The 14,656-nt window shown below is 39.2% G+C and overlaps 1 protein-coding gene across 5 annotated transcripts in view; it reads right to left on the bottom strand.

Moving 5' to 3' along the window:
* DTNB (dystrobrevin beta) overlaps window positions 1-14,656 on the bottom strand; it is a 192,356-nt gene that overhangs the window by 119,451 nt on the left and 58,249 nt on the right. For all 5 annotated transcript variants that reach the window (XM_037528399.2, XM_037528400.2, XM_054701271.1 and 2 more), the window contains 2 exons: window positions 6,427-6,532; window positions 3,971-4,137 (listed from right to left, as the gene is read on the bottom strand). In XM_037528399.2, coding sequence (XP_037384296.1) covers window positions 3,971-4,137; window positions 6,427-6,532 — 273 coding nt within the window. The remainder of the gene's footprint in view (window positions 1-3,970; window positions 4,138-6,426; window positions 6,533-14,656) is intronic.

The raw sequence follows: 14,656 nt of genomic DNA, 5'->3' as shown, positions 1-14,656 counted from the left end.
GGAAAAGGCACCCAGTGATTAAAAGTGCTGTTCTGGAAAGACACACCACGCTGATCACACGACACAGGTGAGAGGTGTTATGTGGTCCTTGCACAAAAGGGGACCAAGAAATGTAGTCTAGATGGGACCCAACAGGAACAGGAAAAGAGCAGTGCTGGCAAGCCTGAACAGCCTCGTTCACACACCTGAAAGTCTAAGCTCCACAAGGGCAGGAAGCTTCTATACGGTTTGTTCATAGACGCATCCCACAAGGCTGCTACTGTGCTTGGCACAGAGCAGGTGCTCAAAAATATCTTTTGAATGAATAACAAATGGATGGAATGAATTGTATATATGATTCCATGTGGCATTTTTTTCTATGATAAAGGCAAACTAAAAGGGTTGATGAGCAAAAGAACAGTGAGTTGTACAGAATACTACATAGATAAAATATTGAACAGAACTTTTGGCAAAACTAAAATGAACTTCTAAGCACCAAACACTACTCATCTCAAATCTACAAAGTAAATTCATACACAAGATGGTTGAAACTCATCTTTTTCAAACATAGGAAAATATTAATTCAAAATATTATTACAAACACAGCAGGCAATCTTCAAAGAAGGGACTACAGAACTGACTGTACATCTTTTTGTTAATTGGAAACTTTTTTTGAGCTTCTCATGTGGATTTTATTAAATACACATTATCTTACACAGATGGGTTTGAATATTTATTTTAACTAATGAAAAGCTCATAAAGGGCAGAGACTGTCTCATCATCATGAAGTCCCTCAAAGCAGCCAATACATCAATCTGCCCTCGGGACATATACTGCAAATACTTTCTGGATTTAGATTCCTATAACAATTCTATGCTTCTTCCCCCCACCTCTGAAAGTCAAAGATCTATGGTCAGTTTTTAAGGACTGTTTTTAAAGTTTGTCTCGGTTTGGTTTTTCTATGTTCCACATATAGGTGACACCAGTCAGTATTTCTCTTTCTCCTATTTGCTTATTTTGCTTAATGTAAGTCCTTCTAGCTCCATCCATGTTGCTGCAAATGGCATGAGTTTTTGCTTGGCTGCTGAGTAGTTCTCCACTGTGTGTATGTACCACAGAGCCTTGATCCAGTCATCTGCTTTGGGTATTCGGCCCATTCAGCTATTTTGGGCAATTAGGTTGCTATTATAAATAGTGGTGCTATAAACACAGGAATGCAGATTTCCTTTCACATTAGTGTTTTGTATTTTTTGTGTTTTGGGGGTCGCTACCTAGGAGTGGAATTGCTGGGTTGTTTGGAATATCCATTTTTAGTCTTTGGAGAAACATCCACACTGCTTTCCATGGGGGCCAGAGCAGTCTGCATTCCACCACCAGAGTATGAGGTTCCTTTTTCTTGGAAGCTGCTTTACCGACATCAGCCTCAAAATTCACCCACATCTTCCTCTAGGAGCAAAGGTGTTGCAAGACAGTGTCCAAATCTTGAAACAAATTACACACACACACACACCAACAACAACAACTATCAGTATACCCCTATCATGCACAGTGCACACATCCTCAGAATTAAGAGCTGATACACTTCTTATATCGGCTTCAAAATTATACAAGCTGATAGCACTTGATTTTTCTTGAACTCTTATGTCACTAAAAGAAAAGTGAAAGAAAAAAGTGGAAAAAACAAAAGAGGTACAGCTGACATAAAATAACAACAAATGGGGAAAAGACACACTTCACAAGAATGCTGTGAAGATCAAAAATAAAAGAATTCATTGTGAACTGTGTATTATGCGTGCTCCAGCTCAATGAAAAATTCAACAGAGTATGTGAAAAACTGCTTTGTAAATCAGAAACCAATATTTGAACAGTCACTTCTCTTTAAATAAATGTAAAATTCCCATTTCTTAAAGGATTATGGATTAGCTAAATAACAAAATCCAAACTATGGCAACAAGAAGTTCCTCATTATTTGAGCCCCAATATCTCCAAGAGAACTTTCACTGGAAACACACCAGCATGGGAGTGCAAACTGGTCCAACCACTATGGAATGCTGTGTGGAGGTTCCTCAAACTACTAAAAATGGAGCTACCATATGACCCAGTGATTGCACTCCTAGGGATCTACTACCCAAGGGACACAAAAACATCAATTCAAAAGGAAGCCCCACACACCTGAGCACAGATGGTAACTGGACAAAAGGCAGGCTAGACAAAGTGAAATACTAGTTTTAGCCAAGAGGCCTAAGTAACAGCATAAATTAAAGTCCTTGAAACCAATGACAGGACCATGATTTGGAGGAAAAGAAACTCGGTGACCCTTTGCTCTTCCCTCCACCTCACAGCACCTTCTCTTATATATTTATTGCTGCACTCTTTACAGTAGCCAAGAGGTGGAAACAACCTCAAGGCCCAAAACAGATGACTGGATCAAGAAGAAGCGGTATACATACATAATGGAATACTGCACAGTGATCAAAAAAGATAAACTCATGCCATTCGCAGCAACATGGATGGAGCTAGAAGGGATTATGCTCAGTGAAATAAGTCAGAAGGCAAAAGAAAAATATCGGATGGTTTCACTTCTAGCAGGAATAGAGGGAAACCGAACAAAGTTCAAAAGAAAAAGACAAAACTTGCAGGCAAACCACAGATCTGAGGCTCACAGCGGGGAAGGAGAGGGCGAAGGAAAAAATCGGGGGAGGGAAGAGTACAAGGGTCCGTGGTGATGGTTCAGGGGTGATGCGGTGGGAGATTTACAGGGACTACACCTAAGAGGAGAAATCAAATATTGTACAAAAATGGACAATGTACGAAAATAAAAAAAAAAGAAAAAGAAACACACCAGCAAACACAATCATTACAAAAGGTAACAGGACGAGAATCCACTCAGAGGCAAGAGCTGGACTACAAACAAAACACGGGGGCTAAACTGCAGATCAGTTCATACAGTGGGATTGTGGTACTTTAAGAAAAGGGAAAAGTATTTTAAACTGCCGGGCTTTTATTTTTTCCTGTGCTTAAAAAAAAATAACTGCTCCACTGAAAAATATTTGGAATTTACAACACAGTATGAGCAAGATTAGGATGTTCAGTTTAACAAAATTTTATGGTTAATTGTAACTGAAACCTGTGTAATAAAAAAATTACCTCTAACATTTGGCAGAGATATCACAAGGAAGTAAAGTGTACCCTGTTCTTTTGTATTTCCAAACTAATCCCTAATATGAACGTGGTTTTTGAAGTTTCCTAATATTTGAAGTCCTACAGGATGACCAGGCTTATAACCCTATATCCTGAATTATTCTTCTCACCTATATATTTTTCTACTTTTTAGTAAACCAAATGAAAAATAAATCAAGGCTACAGTAACTTTTTTTAGAAATAAAAGCACAGCACTTTAAAAACAAAATAAATTGGAGAAGTAAAATGACCAACACTAAGCATGTTATGTGATTTATAAACACCGCAAAAAACCCAGATATTGACCTCTCAAATATTGCAACTCAAAAGCCAACTTTTGAAGATAAGGGCACTAATGTGGAAATAGTAAGATACAATATTTTCCCTAACTTCAGAGAGAGAAAATTTTAACACTGTTATTTCACAGTTTTCTTGGTAACATTTATACCCTACAAACATGAGAAAAATGTGCTTGAATAAAGAACTTTAAATCTTACTTAGAGCTCAAAGAATAGACATCTGGGGTGACATCTTTATACAGTTTCAAAACAAGAAACTAACTTTTCACTGCAACATTCCATTTTACTGTATAAAAGGGACCATCTCAAATAATAATAGCTACATCTCTTGGATTTTCACTTGTGTTTTAAAGCCCAGTGATGAAGCACCCCCTACTTGCAAGCCCTGTCATAACCGTGGTAAGATCCTATCCGCCCACCGCTCCCTCCTGGGTGGGCACCTATCAGGGAATTGGTGCAAATGAGGAAAGAGAGTCACGGTTGAGGACTCAGACTGAAATAGAAGCAGTTACCCAAGAGGAATGCTCCTTCATCTGGTGCTGGTTGCTGTGAGGGCCACTGGCATGGCCACGCCAAAAGCAGTTTTGGCAGAGCTGGTAGTTGTGGCACTGCTGGCATCGGTACCGGAAGCCCATCATGCTTTCACAGCGGCAATAGGAACACTCCACGGGATGGAAGACTGAGCCGGAGAGCAGGGGTCCGGGCGGCGAGAGGAGGGGGAGAGAGAGACAATTTTCATTTGGAGCAGAAAATACAGTGAAAAACCTTATCTAATGTAAAAAGACAAACACGAAAGCAAAATTATAACTCAAGAATCTAAATGGTCTCCTAGTTAATCTTCCTGATCATTTATCAGTCAAAAAGACTGAAAGGAAAAGACTTGGCAAAAAATGTTTATGTTAGAAAACTACCTTAGAAAACAACCAATTTCTATCTTTAAATGAAACATGTGTTTCCCGAAATTCAGATAAATATACAAGGAGGAGAAAGACTCACTCCCAAACTTCTTGTTCAAATTTACTGCTGTTCATGTTGCAAGAGATATTATCGTTAGTTGTGCAGATATTTCACTGAAAAATCCAAGAGAGCCAGGACCATTGCTGTGTGTCTTTAGTGCCTACAAATTCTATCTTCTTTAGTACTTTGGACCAAAGCCTCAGATTTTTAATGAATGAATGCCACCACACCCCTGAGCACAGATGGCAACTGGACAAAAGGCAGGCTAGACATACTGAAATACTAGTTTTAGGCAAGAGGTCTAAGTAACAGCATAAATTAAAGTCCTCAAAACCAATGATGGGACCGTGATTTGGAGGAAAAGAAACTCAGTGACCTGTTGCTCTTCCCTCCACCTCACAGCACCTTCTCTCATGAAAAGCTGCCCGGGTCTTCAGGTCACACCTGCATACTACAGATTATTATTTCTACTTCTTAGCATGGGCAGCGTGACTGTTCCCACTGGCCATTCCCTCTGAACACAAGCAATGAAGTCAACAGGAGAGCGGGCTCAGCATTCAGGTCTTCCCCTGAACAGCTCTGCTGAGGGCTCCATATATAAAGTCAGTCCTGTCTGAATTCTATAGATTCTCAGCCCTGCTTCCAAAAATGTACAGCAACTAGAGAATCAAGAGTCCACAAAGAATGGCACTAGGCAAAGAAAACAATACAAGATCATCATGGAGAGTGAAAGAAAAGTAAAATCAGGAATGAAACCTCCAAGGGACACACTTATTGCAAGAAATTGTAGTTTTTTGTCCACAAGATATTTCTAAGGAATATGGAAGGACTAAGAATCTATCCTGCAAACTGAAACTACACTCTATTAAGTAGAGTTCCTTCAGAGAACACCACCCCCAAATCAATCTGGGTCTAAGATCAATGCCATCAACATCAGTGCATACAACATTTAGAATTCTAAGTCATAATCCTGGGTTAATATTAAATCATAAAATACATGCGGATAATTTTAGTTGAACGTGCATGTCTATGTGATTCTTCTTCCTCTTCTAAGAGCCAGCGCTTACACCAGTCAGCGGGATGGGAACAAGGTGGAAAAACAAGAGGCCCAGAATGAGGAAAGGACACACAGGTGTGCTGACTCGATTATTGGTGAGAATGGATTTTGGTGAAAGTTTTCTTTTTGGAGGAGTCTCACATGGTAGTTAGCTTATTATGTCCTGGACATTTACATTAGTAAACCCACAGAGAAAGCACAAGTTTTGCTTAAGCAAATGAATATTTGTCCTTATGAAAATTAACTTCAATGCCACTCAAAGAATGAATTGTATAGGAATTCCAGTGTCTCAACAACAACAAAAAACTAAAATTACAATAATTTTATAATTCGTTTCCCACCAAACCAGTAACAAACCCTAGAAATTGGACTGGGCTACAGTGGAAGAAGGTAGGGGCGTGGACAGCAGGGCGGGTCGGGCCCCATGCACTGTGGAGAACTCTGTGTCTCGGTGGGGGTGGTGTGGTGACACACATCTGCAGAGGGGTGAATCTATACCTCTAAATTACATAGAGTGTTGTAAACTAACATTACCTCAATTTAAAAAAAAAGATTCCAAAACAACTATAGTCATCGTGGTTGACAACGCATTTATCCAATTTTTTACAGCTATGACTTTCATAAATTAAAGGTGGAAAGGGAGCATGGCTAACTCAGGAGGGCTCCAGCAGAACATAACCACCTGGAATCTCAGGGGGAAGCCTGGATTTTGAGCCACAAAGTTTTGAGGCCTTATATAACCACCTCTCCGTATCCTAAGCAGTTACCCCTCTCCTTTTTTTTCTTTTTGAGAAATAAATATTCCCTTTTGAAAGCTAAAACCACAAATTCAAATAGCACAACATCAGCAAATGTCAACTAATGTCCAATGACAATAGCTAAGGACATGACAAATAACACCAGCTCGTACCCTTCCCGTAGAACGAGAAACTGAATGATAAAAGCGCTGCTCACCGTTCTCGACGTGGGCAAGCCTGTGCATAAGAGGTAGCCAGACAAGGCACTGGGGAGGCGGGTCGGCCATCATCGTGTCTAAAAACATATTGAGCATTATCTTTTTCTGTGAAGAGAAGAAACACAAATATACTTTACATTTTTCAGCTATCTCTGAAGTTCAGGATTAGGTTAATTTTGGAGTCTCCCAGTCAAGCCTTAACACACTACATGTGAAATTTTACAGCAAAACAAAATAGTGTTTGACATTACTGCAGACACACTATACCACACTGCAGCACTCAAATCCGTTTCCATGTACATTTTTTGACTTGGGCCTTTAAACAACTGCATCAGGCAAATCAAACACGTAATACAGATGAGGTAACAAAGGGCACAAAGTAGTTAAATGACTTGCAAAGGTCCTACCCAAACCCAGAGTCAGGAATTGAACTCAGGTGTCCTTCAAATTTCTGGACTATTACCCAGTGGGGAGAGACACACATCCCACACCTGACTATAAAACATCATGGGAATAAGAGCTCTGGTCCCTATTTGGGGCATTCAATGTCTGACACCCAACTGGCACATAATAATTAGTAGTTTAAGAACAATAATAAATAATAAAGGGCAACCACTCTTAGACTTCATCGAGCAACTTTCTCATTTACAGTAGAAAAATAGAAAGTTCAAAGAGTAAAGTTATTTGAACACATTGCAGCAACAGTGATAACTAGGATGATATTAGAACCTCAGTATCCAAGTGTCCAAGCCATTCTTCCCTCCATTATACCACTTCCCCACCTAGACTGGATCTTTCTGGTGCATCGTGATTGTGTTCTTTTAAACAAATACAGAGGATGTGAAAGATTTAAAGGCTTCCATTGTATGTCAAACATTGATATAATTGTGTCCTATATGAATATGAAAAATTAGAAAACAGTCTAGAAAAAAGCCATATAATGTAGATTCCCAACAATGTTTCAAACTGATCAATCTTTTTATTTCCTCCTACCTATGAAACACCTTTCCAATTCCAACAGGAAAGGAAAAGAGAAGGAAAAGGCAATGAGCGTTCTGTACCCACGACTGGGCGCCCAGGCTCCAACTTCAAACTTTATTCCGAAGAAGAAAAGCGACAACAGGGCCACGAGCAGGTCCTTCCCAAGTCCTCTTCCCACCATTCAAAGGTGGGAGGGGATGCTGAGGACTAGGAGTAGGGTGAGGCCAAAAGGCACCCAGAATTTCCTCTCACTCTCTCCCAAGTAACCTTGTTCCCAGTACTACCACTTTTCTTGTAGTGAAAAACAGGGTATAAAAAAGTTTAGCTGCCCCAGTTCTCATACGCATAAACCTTTGGGGAAAAAAAAAAACTAACTTTGATTAGCGACAGACCACGAATATATCAAACACAAAGTAAAAATGGGGCTTCATCAGGATACCCCGGTATCTTCCGAGCAACAGCTCCCATCACCCTAAACCCAGGCTACACAGACTTACTTCTGTGTGACTTGGCAACTATGACTCTGGTATATGTAAATTGGAAGTCATTCAATTGAAACTATTTTCTAAAAAGAAGGAACTGGTAAAGAGTAGAAGTGGGAGGGAAAGCAGAAGAAAGTGGCTTTTGCAATAAAAACAAATGAAAAAAAAGGTGAAGGACTGAGGAGGGAAACCTCAGATGCAGGCCAGACTGCAGGCAGCACTGATGGGCAGCACAGAGAAGCTGGCCAGCGCCAGACACCAGCAGCTTCTCCAGTCAAAGGCGCTCTGCCTAGAGCAGTGAGCGCCAAAGGTGAGGCTTGAGAAAAGCTACTCAAATAGGCTCAACAAGGTCTTTCACGGTGTTTTCCATCTTAATATCCGAGTCACTGATGTTGCTCAGAGCTCAGTGGAATCTGGGAGAAATAAGCGAACAGCATTCAAAACTAAATCAGAAAGTCACCACATTTTAATGGAAGTCCCGACATGAAAATGCTTCTTATTATGGATATGCAAATAACTGCAACCAAAGTGAAATTAAAAGTGTGTATTTTAAGTCATTGAGAAAAAAGATGCTAGAAAGTTCATTAGCTCAGTAAAAAGTGGTAAATAAAAGTTAAATATATGGTATAAATTATATTTGCTAAAAACTACATATTTATAAATCCACTGCTGCTATTCTAAAAAGTTTTGATTTGCCTATCATGGAGTGTTTTTTTTTTAAGCTCCCAAGGTTACATTTGATATCTCACAAGATTCTCATATATACACTGAGGATCAGTTTCTAAAAATTCCCCTAAGGTCTTACTATCATTTGAATTTCTCCCAAAGTAAGAGGAATGAAACCAGAAGAACATGCCCCACTGCTCTGTCTTCCATTAACCATGGGTTTGGGGAAAATCACTTAATAACATTATGCTTTCAGTTTTCTTGGATTTCAAGGGTTGGAACAGTGGTTCTCAAGTGTGGTCAGCCTGACGCCACCCCCTACCTAAAACATCTCCAGGGAGTCCACGAGGCAAAAATGATTATCATAATAACACTACGACATTATTTGTCTTTTCAACCTCATTCCCTCATTAGTGTACAATGGGCTTTTGCCAGGGCAATGTGTCCTAGCTGCAATTTCTGAAAAAGCTATTTAAATACTCCTCCTTTTTCCAACTTCTTATCTGTTGGAGATCAGATTTTCTTTCTGTACTTTAAACAAACAACAGATCACAGAGACTGAATGGGTAAGAAAACAAAGAATCCAATTGTCTCCACGGAGCCAATATCTAAAATATGAAAGAAATTTTCAAAAATATAAAACAATGGCGCTCTTCTCATTAAATTTTTGGGGCAATTTTTCATAAAGGCATTTTATTTAAGCTAACATGTAACAGTCTTATCATTGCTATTTTTTAAAAACAATGACTATTTAAAATATCTCATTTTTAATATTTAATATAGAAATATTGAACACAATATAAACTCTCTGGGGTTTTCATTAGTTTTTACTGTAATGAGGTCCTAAGACCAAAAATTTGAGATCAGAGAAGAATTCCAGTTCTAAAATTCTATGATTCGTTCCATAAATAACTGGTGAAAAAGAGACTGGCTCTTTTTTCTTCCACTTTGTTTTGGTTTTGCTCTAAATTGAATACATTCTTTGTACTTATTTTTTATAGCACAATATTTATAACAAAAACTACAATAACAGTTGCAACAAATATGTATATTACCCCCACAATTTTCATGTTTTGGCATTTCCCTCAAATATATGTATGTTTCTATATATTTACATACAGAGGGTAGATAAAAACATATAATCTATTGTTTCATTTAACATCTTATTAAATATTTCATAGTTTCACTAAAGATCTTTATTTCTAATCATGGTAACAGTTGTGTGATTCACTTAAGCAAAATACCATGATTTTGCTTAAATAAAACATCGAGGTCGTTTCTATCTTTGTATCCACGTTCATATTTTTTCTTAGGAACAAGTTTCTCTTTGTCGCCTACTCCCGCCCCTTGTTATTCTAATTCTCACGCTGACAATTATTATCCTCATGCCATCTTCACTTCCCTCCCTCCACCCCTGACTACATCCTCCCTATTTTACTTTATTTTTTTAAAGATTTATTTATTTATGCATACAAGAACTGGGGTACAGGCCAGAGATGTGGGGGTGAGAGGATTCACCAGAGACAGAGTGGGGAACAGAACAGGCAGACTGTCAAAATACACTGCTGAGGGGAACAGTGGGCAAGTCAGGAGAGGTCTGCTGCACCATGTGGGTTGCTCCCTGGCCAACCAGGGATCGAACTTGTACTGCAGAGGCTGCAGACTGCTTCATAGCGTGGTGCTTAACCTCTTGTGCCACGAGGGAGGCCCCCATCCTGCCTATTTCAAAGGACAGAGGAACCATCTCTCAAAATGAGAAATCCAGTGTCACTAAAATGACATAAGAAAGCCAGCAAAACAATTTAGCATTTAATTACCATAGCTGAAATTTCCAACCTCATCATTTCCATTAGAAACTCCTATTTCCTATGTGCAAAAGGCAAATATTTCTTAACCAGTGCCTTACCATTTACTTGGCAGTCAGTGAAACAACAGAATACATTTAGTTAATAGACCTGAAAATAACATTTTAAAAACCGTTCTGATTAAAATGTTCTTCTACAAATTTTTGTATAGTTCTAGGGATATTTTCTCTGACAGGGCTAACAGATGTTACCTAGCACTATAGAACCAATGCTATGGGTCAGTCTTTCAGTTATTATTAGGCACTGACTCTGTCCACACCACAGGTTTCTTTTGGACTTTGAAGATCAGCCCACTCTGTAATGACACAATAAAACATCACTGTGCTTTTTATTCAATAGTTATTTATTACAGTTAAAACAACTGGAAAAAACCTTTTAAATATCCTGAAATGCTGCATTTCTTTCATTACAAACACTGCTCATTTGAGAAAATCATGAATAGCATCAATGCCAACAAGGATGCAACTTGTTTAACTTTAATCCAGTTGAAATTCAAACCAGATACTTTCTCATGCCATACTTTCCTTAAATCATTATTCAATTAATCCGACAAATGACAAGTAAGCATGGATGATTTTCCAGACACTGTTAGTCACTGGAAAGAAAAAGTTGAAGGAGACCAAGGAACACCCCTTCGGGGCACACGTGAACTAGATGTAACGTGCCAGGGGAGTGCTGACAGGGAACAATTAATCCTATGTTGAAAGATCCGTAGCATCAAAGAAAAGGGGATGTTATAGCCAGGGTTTGAAATATGAAGCCTCAGTCAGAGAAGAGAGAGGTCAGGGTTTGTGGGCATTTCAGTGAGAGCTAATCACATAAATGAAGACAAGAAGTGCACCACTTTCACTCACTCGAAATGCACATTACTCAAAACAAGAGAAATGCAAACCAAGCTGTACTGACACAACATTTCTCACCTATCGTATTAGCAAAAGTTCATGAATGTAAGAACATAAGCTGTTGGCAAGGCTATGGAGAAACAGATGCCTTTGTATATTGCTGGTGGGCCTGCAAAATGGCACAAGCCCCATGGCACAGTGGCGATAGCCAACCGGAGCCTGTGGCAAGCTGAGCATGGGTCTGCGGGGCAGGAACAATCAGGAAAGAAGGGGCAGAGACAGGTGCTGGTAAGGAACACTGCATCCTGCAGGGAAACTTACTCAGTCGGGGCCAGTAAAGACCTTATACACAAAGGATGGACAGCAACAGAACTGTATTTTAAAACAATGACTTAAACTCAAATTTGCTTATGATTAAAAGGAATAACAAGACAAAAGTGGTATCTGAGCAGGCATGGTCCTCTGCTTCAGATTCCAATTGGCCACTAAGTAACATGGAGACCAGGGTCCTGGGTTGTTCAGTAAAGAGTATTTCCGCTTCATCTCTAGACTAGTGAACCCTAAAGCTGTACAGCAGGGTGTCAGAATCCAGAATGAGACTGCAGGCCAGGCCCTGCCACCAGTGAAGACCAGAGAAGGCGCTGGCTCAACAGCCCCCAAAACTGCATGCCCAGCAAACCTTTCAGCCCTGCCCACTGCCTCAAACAGGGAAATGTACTGAACACATCATAGCCTGTTTTCAGCTCATGAGTAACAACTGAATATCTTTCCTACAGCATGCAAGCAGGAGTTGCTAACAAGATGGTAAATCTCCTTCATTAGAACACCTATGAAACACACATGTATACACACTCATGTATGGGACAATTAGGGGACAATTCTTGCCAAACTTCATTCCGAGAAAACTAAGTCACACATCCAAAAAATGTATCCTTTCAAAGATAAAGAAGAAGAAAAGTCATTTTGGCACGTAGCAGAAGATGTGGATGGTCAGAGTAATTCAGAGAACACCTGCAGGCATGAGCTAAGGTGATGCCATCCCTGCCTACTTCGCACCTCCTCTGTGAATCAGGAATGTGGCACAATGTGCAATAAAATGGCACCTCCTGCAGCAGCTTCAACAACAGCGTCAATAGCAACAACAACGACTGAAAGAATGCATCTGCTCTCCCAGCGCACTCTCTGCTCCCTCACTATTTCTTCAGGCTTCCCTTTCATAAAGGCAGGAATCAAATTCTAAATCCTCTGCAAAGCAGACTGAACTCTTCCAACTAAAGTCAACATGAATCTAGAAAATAAATAATACAACAAATAGCAATCATCTCTCCAAAGAGAAATATAGCATATGGCAAAACCTGAAACCTTGGAAAAACTGGGCAGAAAATTAAATATATTCACTGCTTGGTTTTAATAACTCAAGTTTCTAAAGCCAACTGTTAGCCTATACACATTGAAAACTCTTAGGATATCTGGCTTACCCATCAAAATATTAGGCTTGGGTGCTACATTAACACTGTGCTTTATTCAGACAATAATCACAATCACAAATTTACAAGTAGGATGAAAATTTTTATTACTATTTTTTTTTAAATATAGCAAAGTAGAAAGGCTAGTATATTATACCCATCACTCACCTTCAACAATTTTCAACATATGGCTAATTTCTTTTATTCACACCTTCATTCTCCCTTCTACCAGGGTTGAAGTGTATTTCAGACATATTATCTATTGATTTAACATTACCCCAATGTTTTCTAACTATGGACACCTAGGAGGCTGCTGAGACTGATAAAAGCATTCTTACAAAAGTCTTTTTGTTGACAAAGTTTTGTTTGTTTGTTTGTTTGTTTGTTTGTTTTTGGTATGGGAAAAACTTAGAAGTAGAACTGCTAGGGCAGGATGCAATGTCTGTTGTAGTTTATGAGAAACAACCAGGGTGTGTTCCACAGTGGCTCATATGAGAATTCTGGTTGTTTCAAATCTTTGCCAACATTTGGTGTCATTCAATTGCAACTATTCGAATAGCTGTGTTCTGTTGAACTAACTTGAAAACATTTTTAAATCTTGTGTTATTTAGAACTATTACACCACATATACCCACATTTTGGGTGTAGTATGTGAAAAACACACTACAAAATTGTTTCTTAAAAAAGAACTAAAGCTGTATTTATAAAATAAACAAATAGTGAGGGTACTTGATGCACAGTTGCACCAAACCAGCAGCTACAGTTGCCACAGTTCTGTCTTCAAATTTACAGTTTCCCCAAAGAGAAACCCCACAGACTGGGAGAACATTTTTGCACACAACACTAATGAGAAGGGACTGATCACAAAAATCTGCAAAGAGCTGATGAGACTCAACAACAACAAAGAAAATAATCCTGTCAAAAAATGGGCAGAAGAGCTAAAAAGAAACTTCTCTGAAGAGGAAATGCAAATGGCCATCAGGCATATGAAAAAATGTTCAACATCACTTGTAATCAGGGAAATGCAAATCAAAACTACCATGAGATACCATCTTACACCAGTGAGAATGGCACATATTAAAAAAACTAGCAACAACAAATGTTGGCGAGGATGTGGAGAAAAAGGAACTCTCCTGCACTGCTGGTGGGAGTGCAAACTGGTCCATCCACGATGGAGAGCTGTGTGGAGATTTCTGGACCTACTAAACATAGAGCTTCCATATGATCCAGCAATTCCTCTCCTAGGTATTTACCCAAAGGACACAGAAACATCAATTCCAAAGAGCACCTGCACCCTTATGTTTATAGCAGCACTGTTTACAATAGCTAAGCTTTGGAAACAACCCAAATGCCCAAAAATAGATGACTGGATCAAGAAGATGTGGTACATATATACCATGGAATATTACTCAGCATTCAAAAAAGATAAACACATGCAATTTGCAGCAACATGGATGGCGCTGGAAGGGATCATGCTCAGCGAAATAAGCCAGAAAGAAAAAGAAAAATTCCGGATGATCTCACTCATAGCAGGAATCTAGAAAACTTAAATAAGGGACCAGGAAAATGAATAACCATAAGAAAGTGAAAATCAAAATCAACAAAAAGCTATGAACCAGAGACACTCTATGGGGGGTGGGGGGCGGGGAGGGGAGGGATTGGGGTCAAAATAAGGGGGTTGCAATTGTATGGGGAATATAAAAATAAAATTTATTTTAAAAAAAATTTACAGTTTCCCTTGGCCAAAAACACACTAAATCTAAATTGTCTCTGAGTTTGAAACATTCAGCAAACCATAGTAAGACAGAGCCACCAGAAGGAGATACCTGATTTCCATGACAAATACGGGAATGCTGCACAGGCTAGTGCAGCTGCTATTTGCGTTGCCATGTGGACATAGCAGCACAAGCCAGAGCAGAACAGAACC

This window comes from Talpa occidentalis, unplaced genomic scaffold (genome assembly GCF_014898055.3).
Source record: "Talpa occidentalis isolate TD23 unplaced genomic scaffold, MPIMG_talOcc4v2.1 talOcc4.5, whole genome shotgun sequence".
Classification (NCBI taxonomy): domain Eukaryota; kingdom Metazoa; phylum Chordata; class Mammalia; order Eulipotyphla; family Talpidae; genus Talpa; species Talpa occidentalis.
Note: the sequence above shows the minus strand (reverse complement) of the source record. Positions and strands in the feature narration are given on the sequence as shown.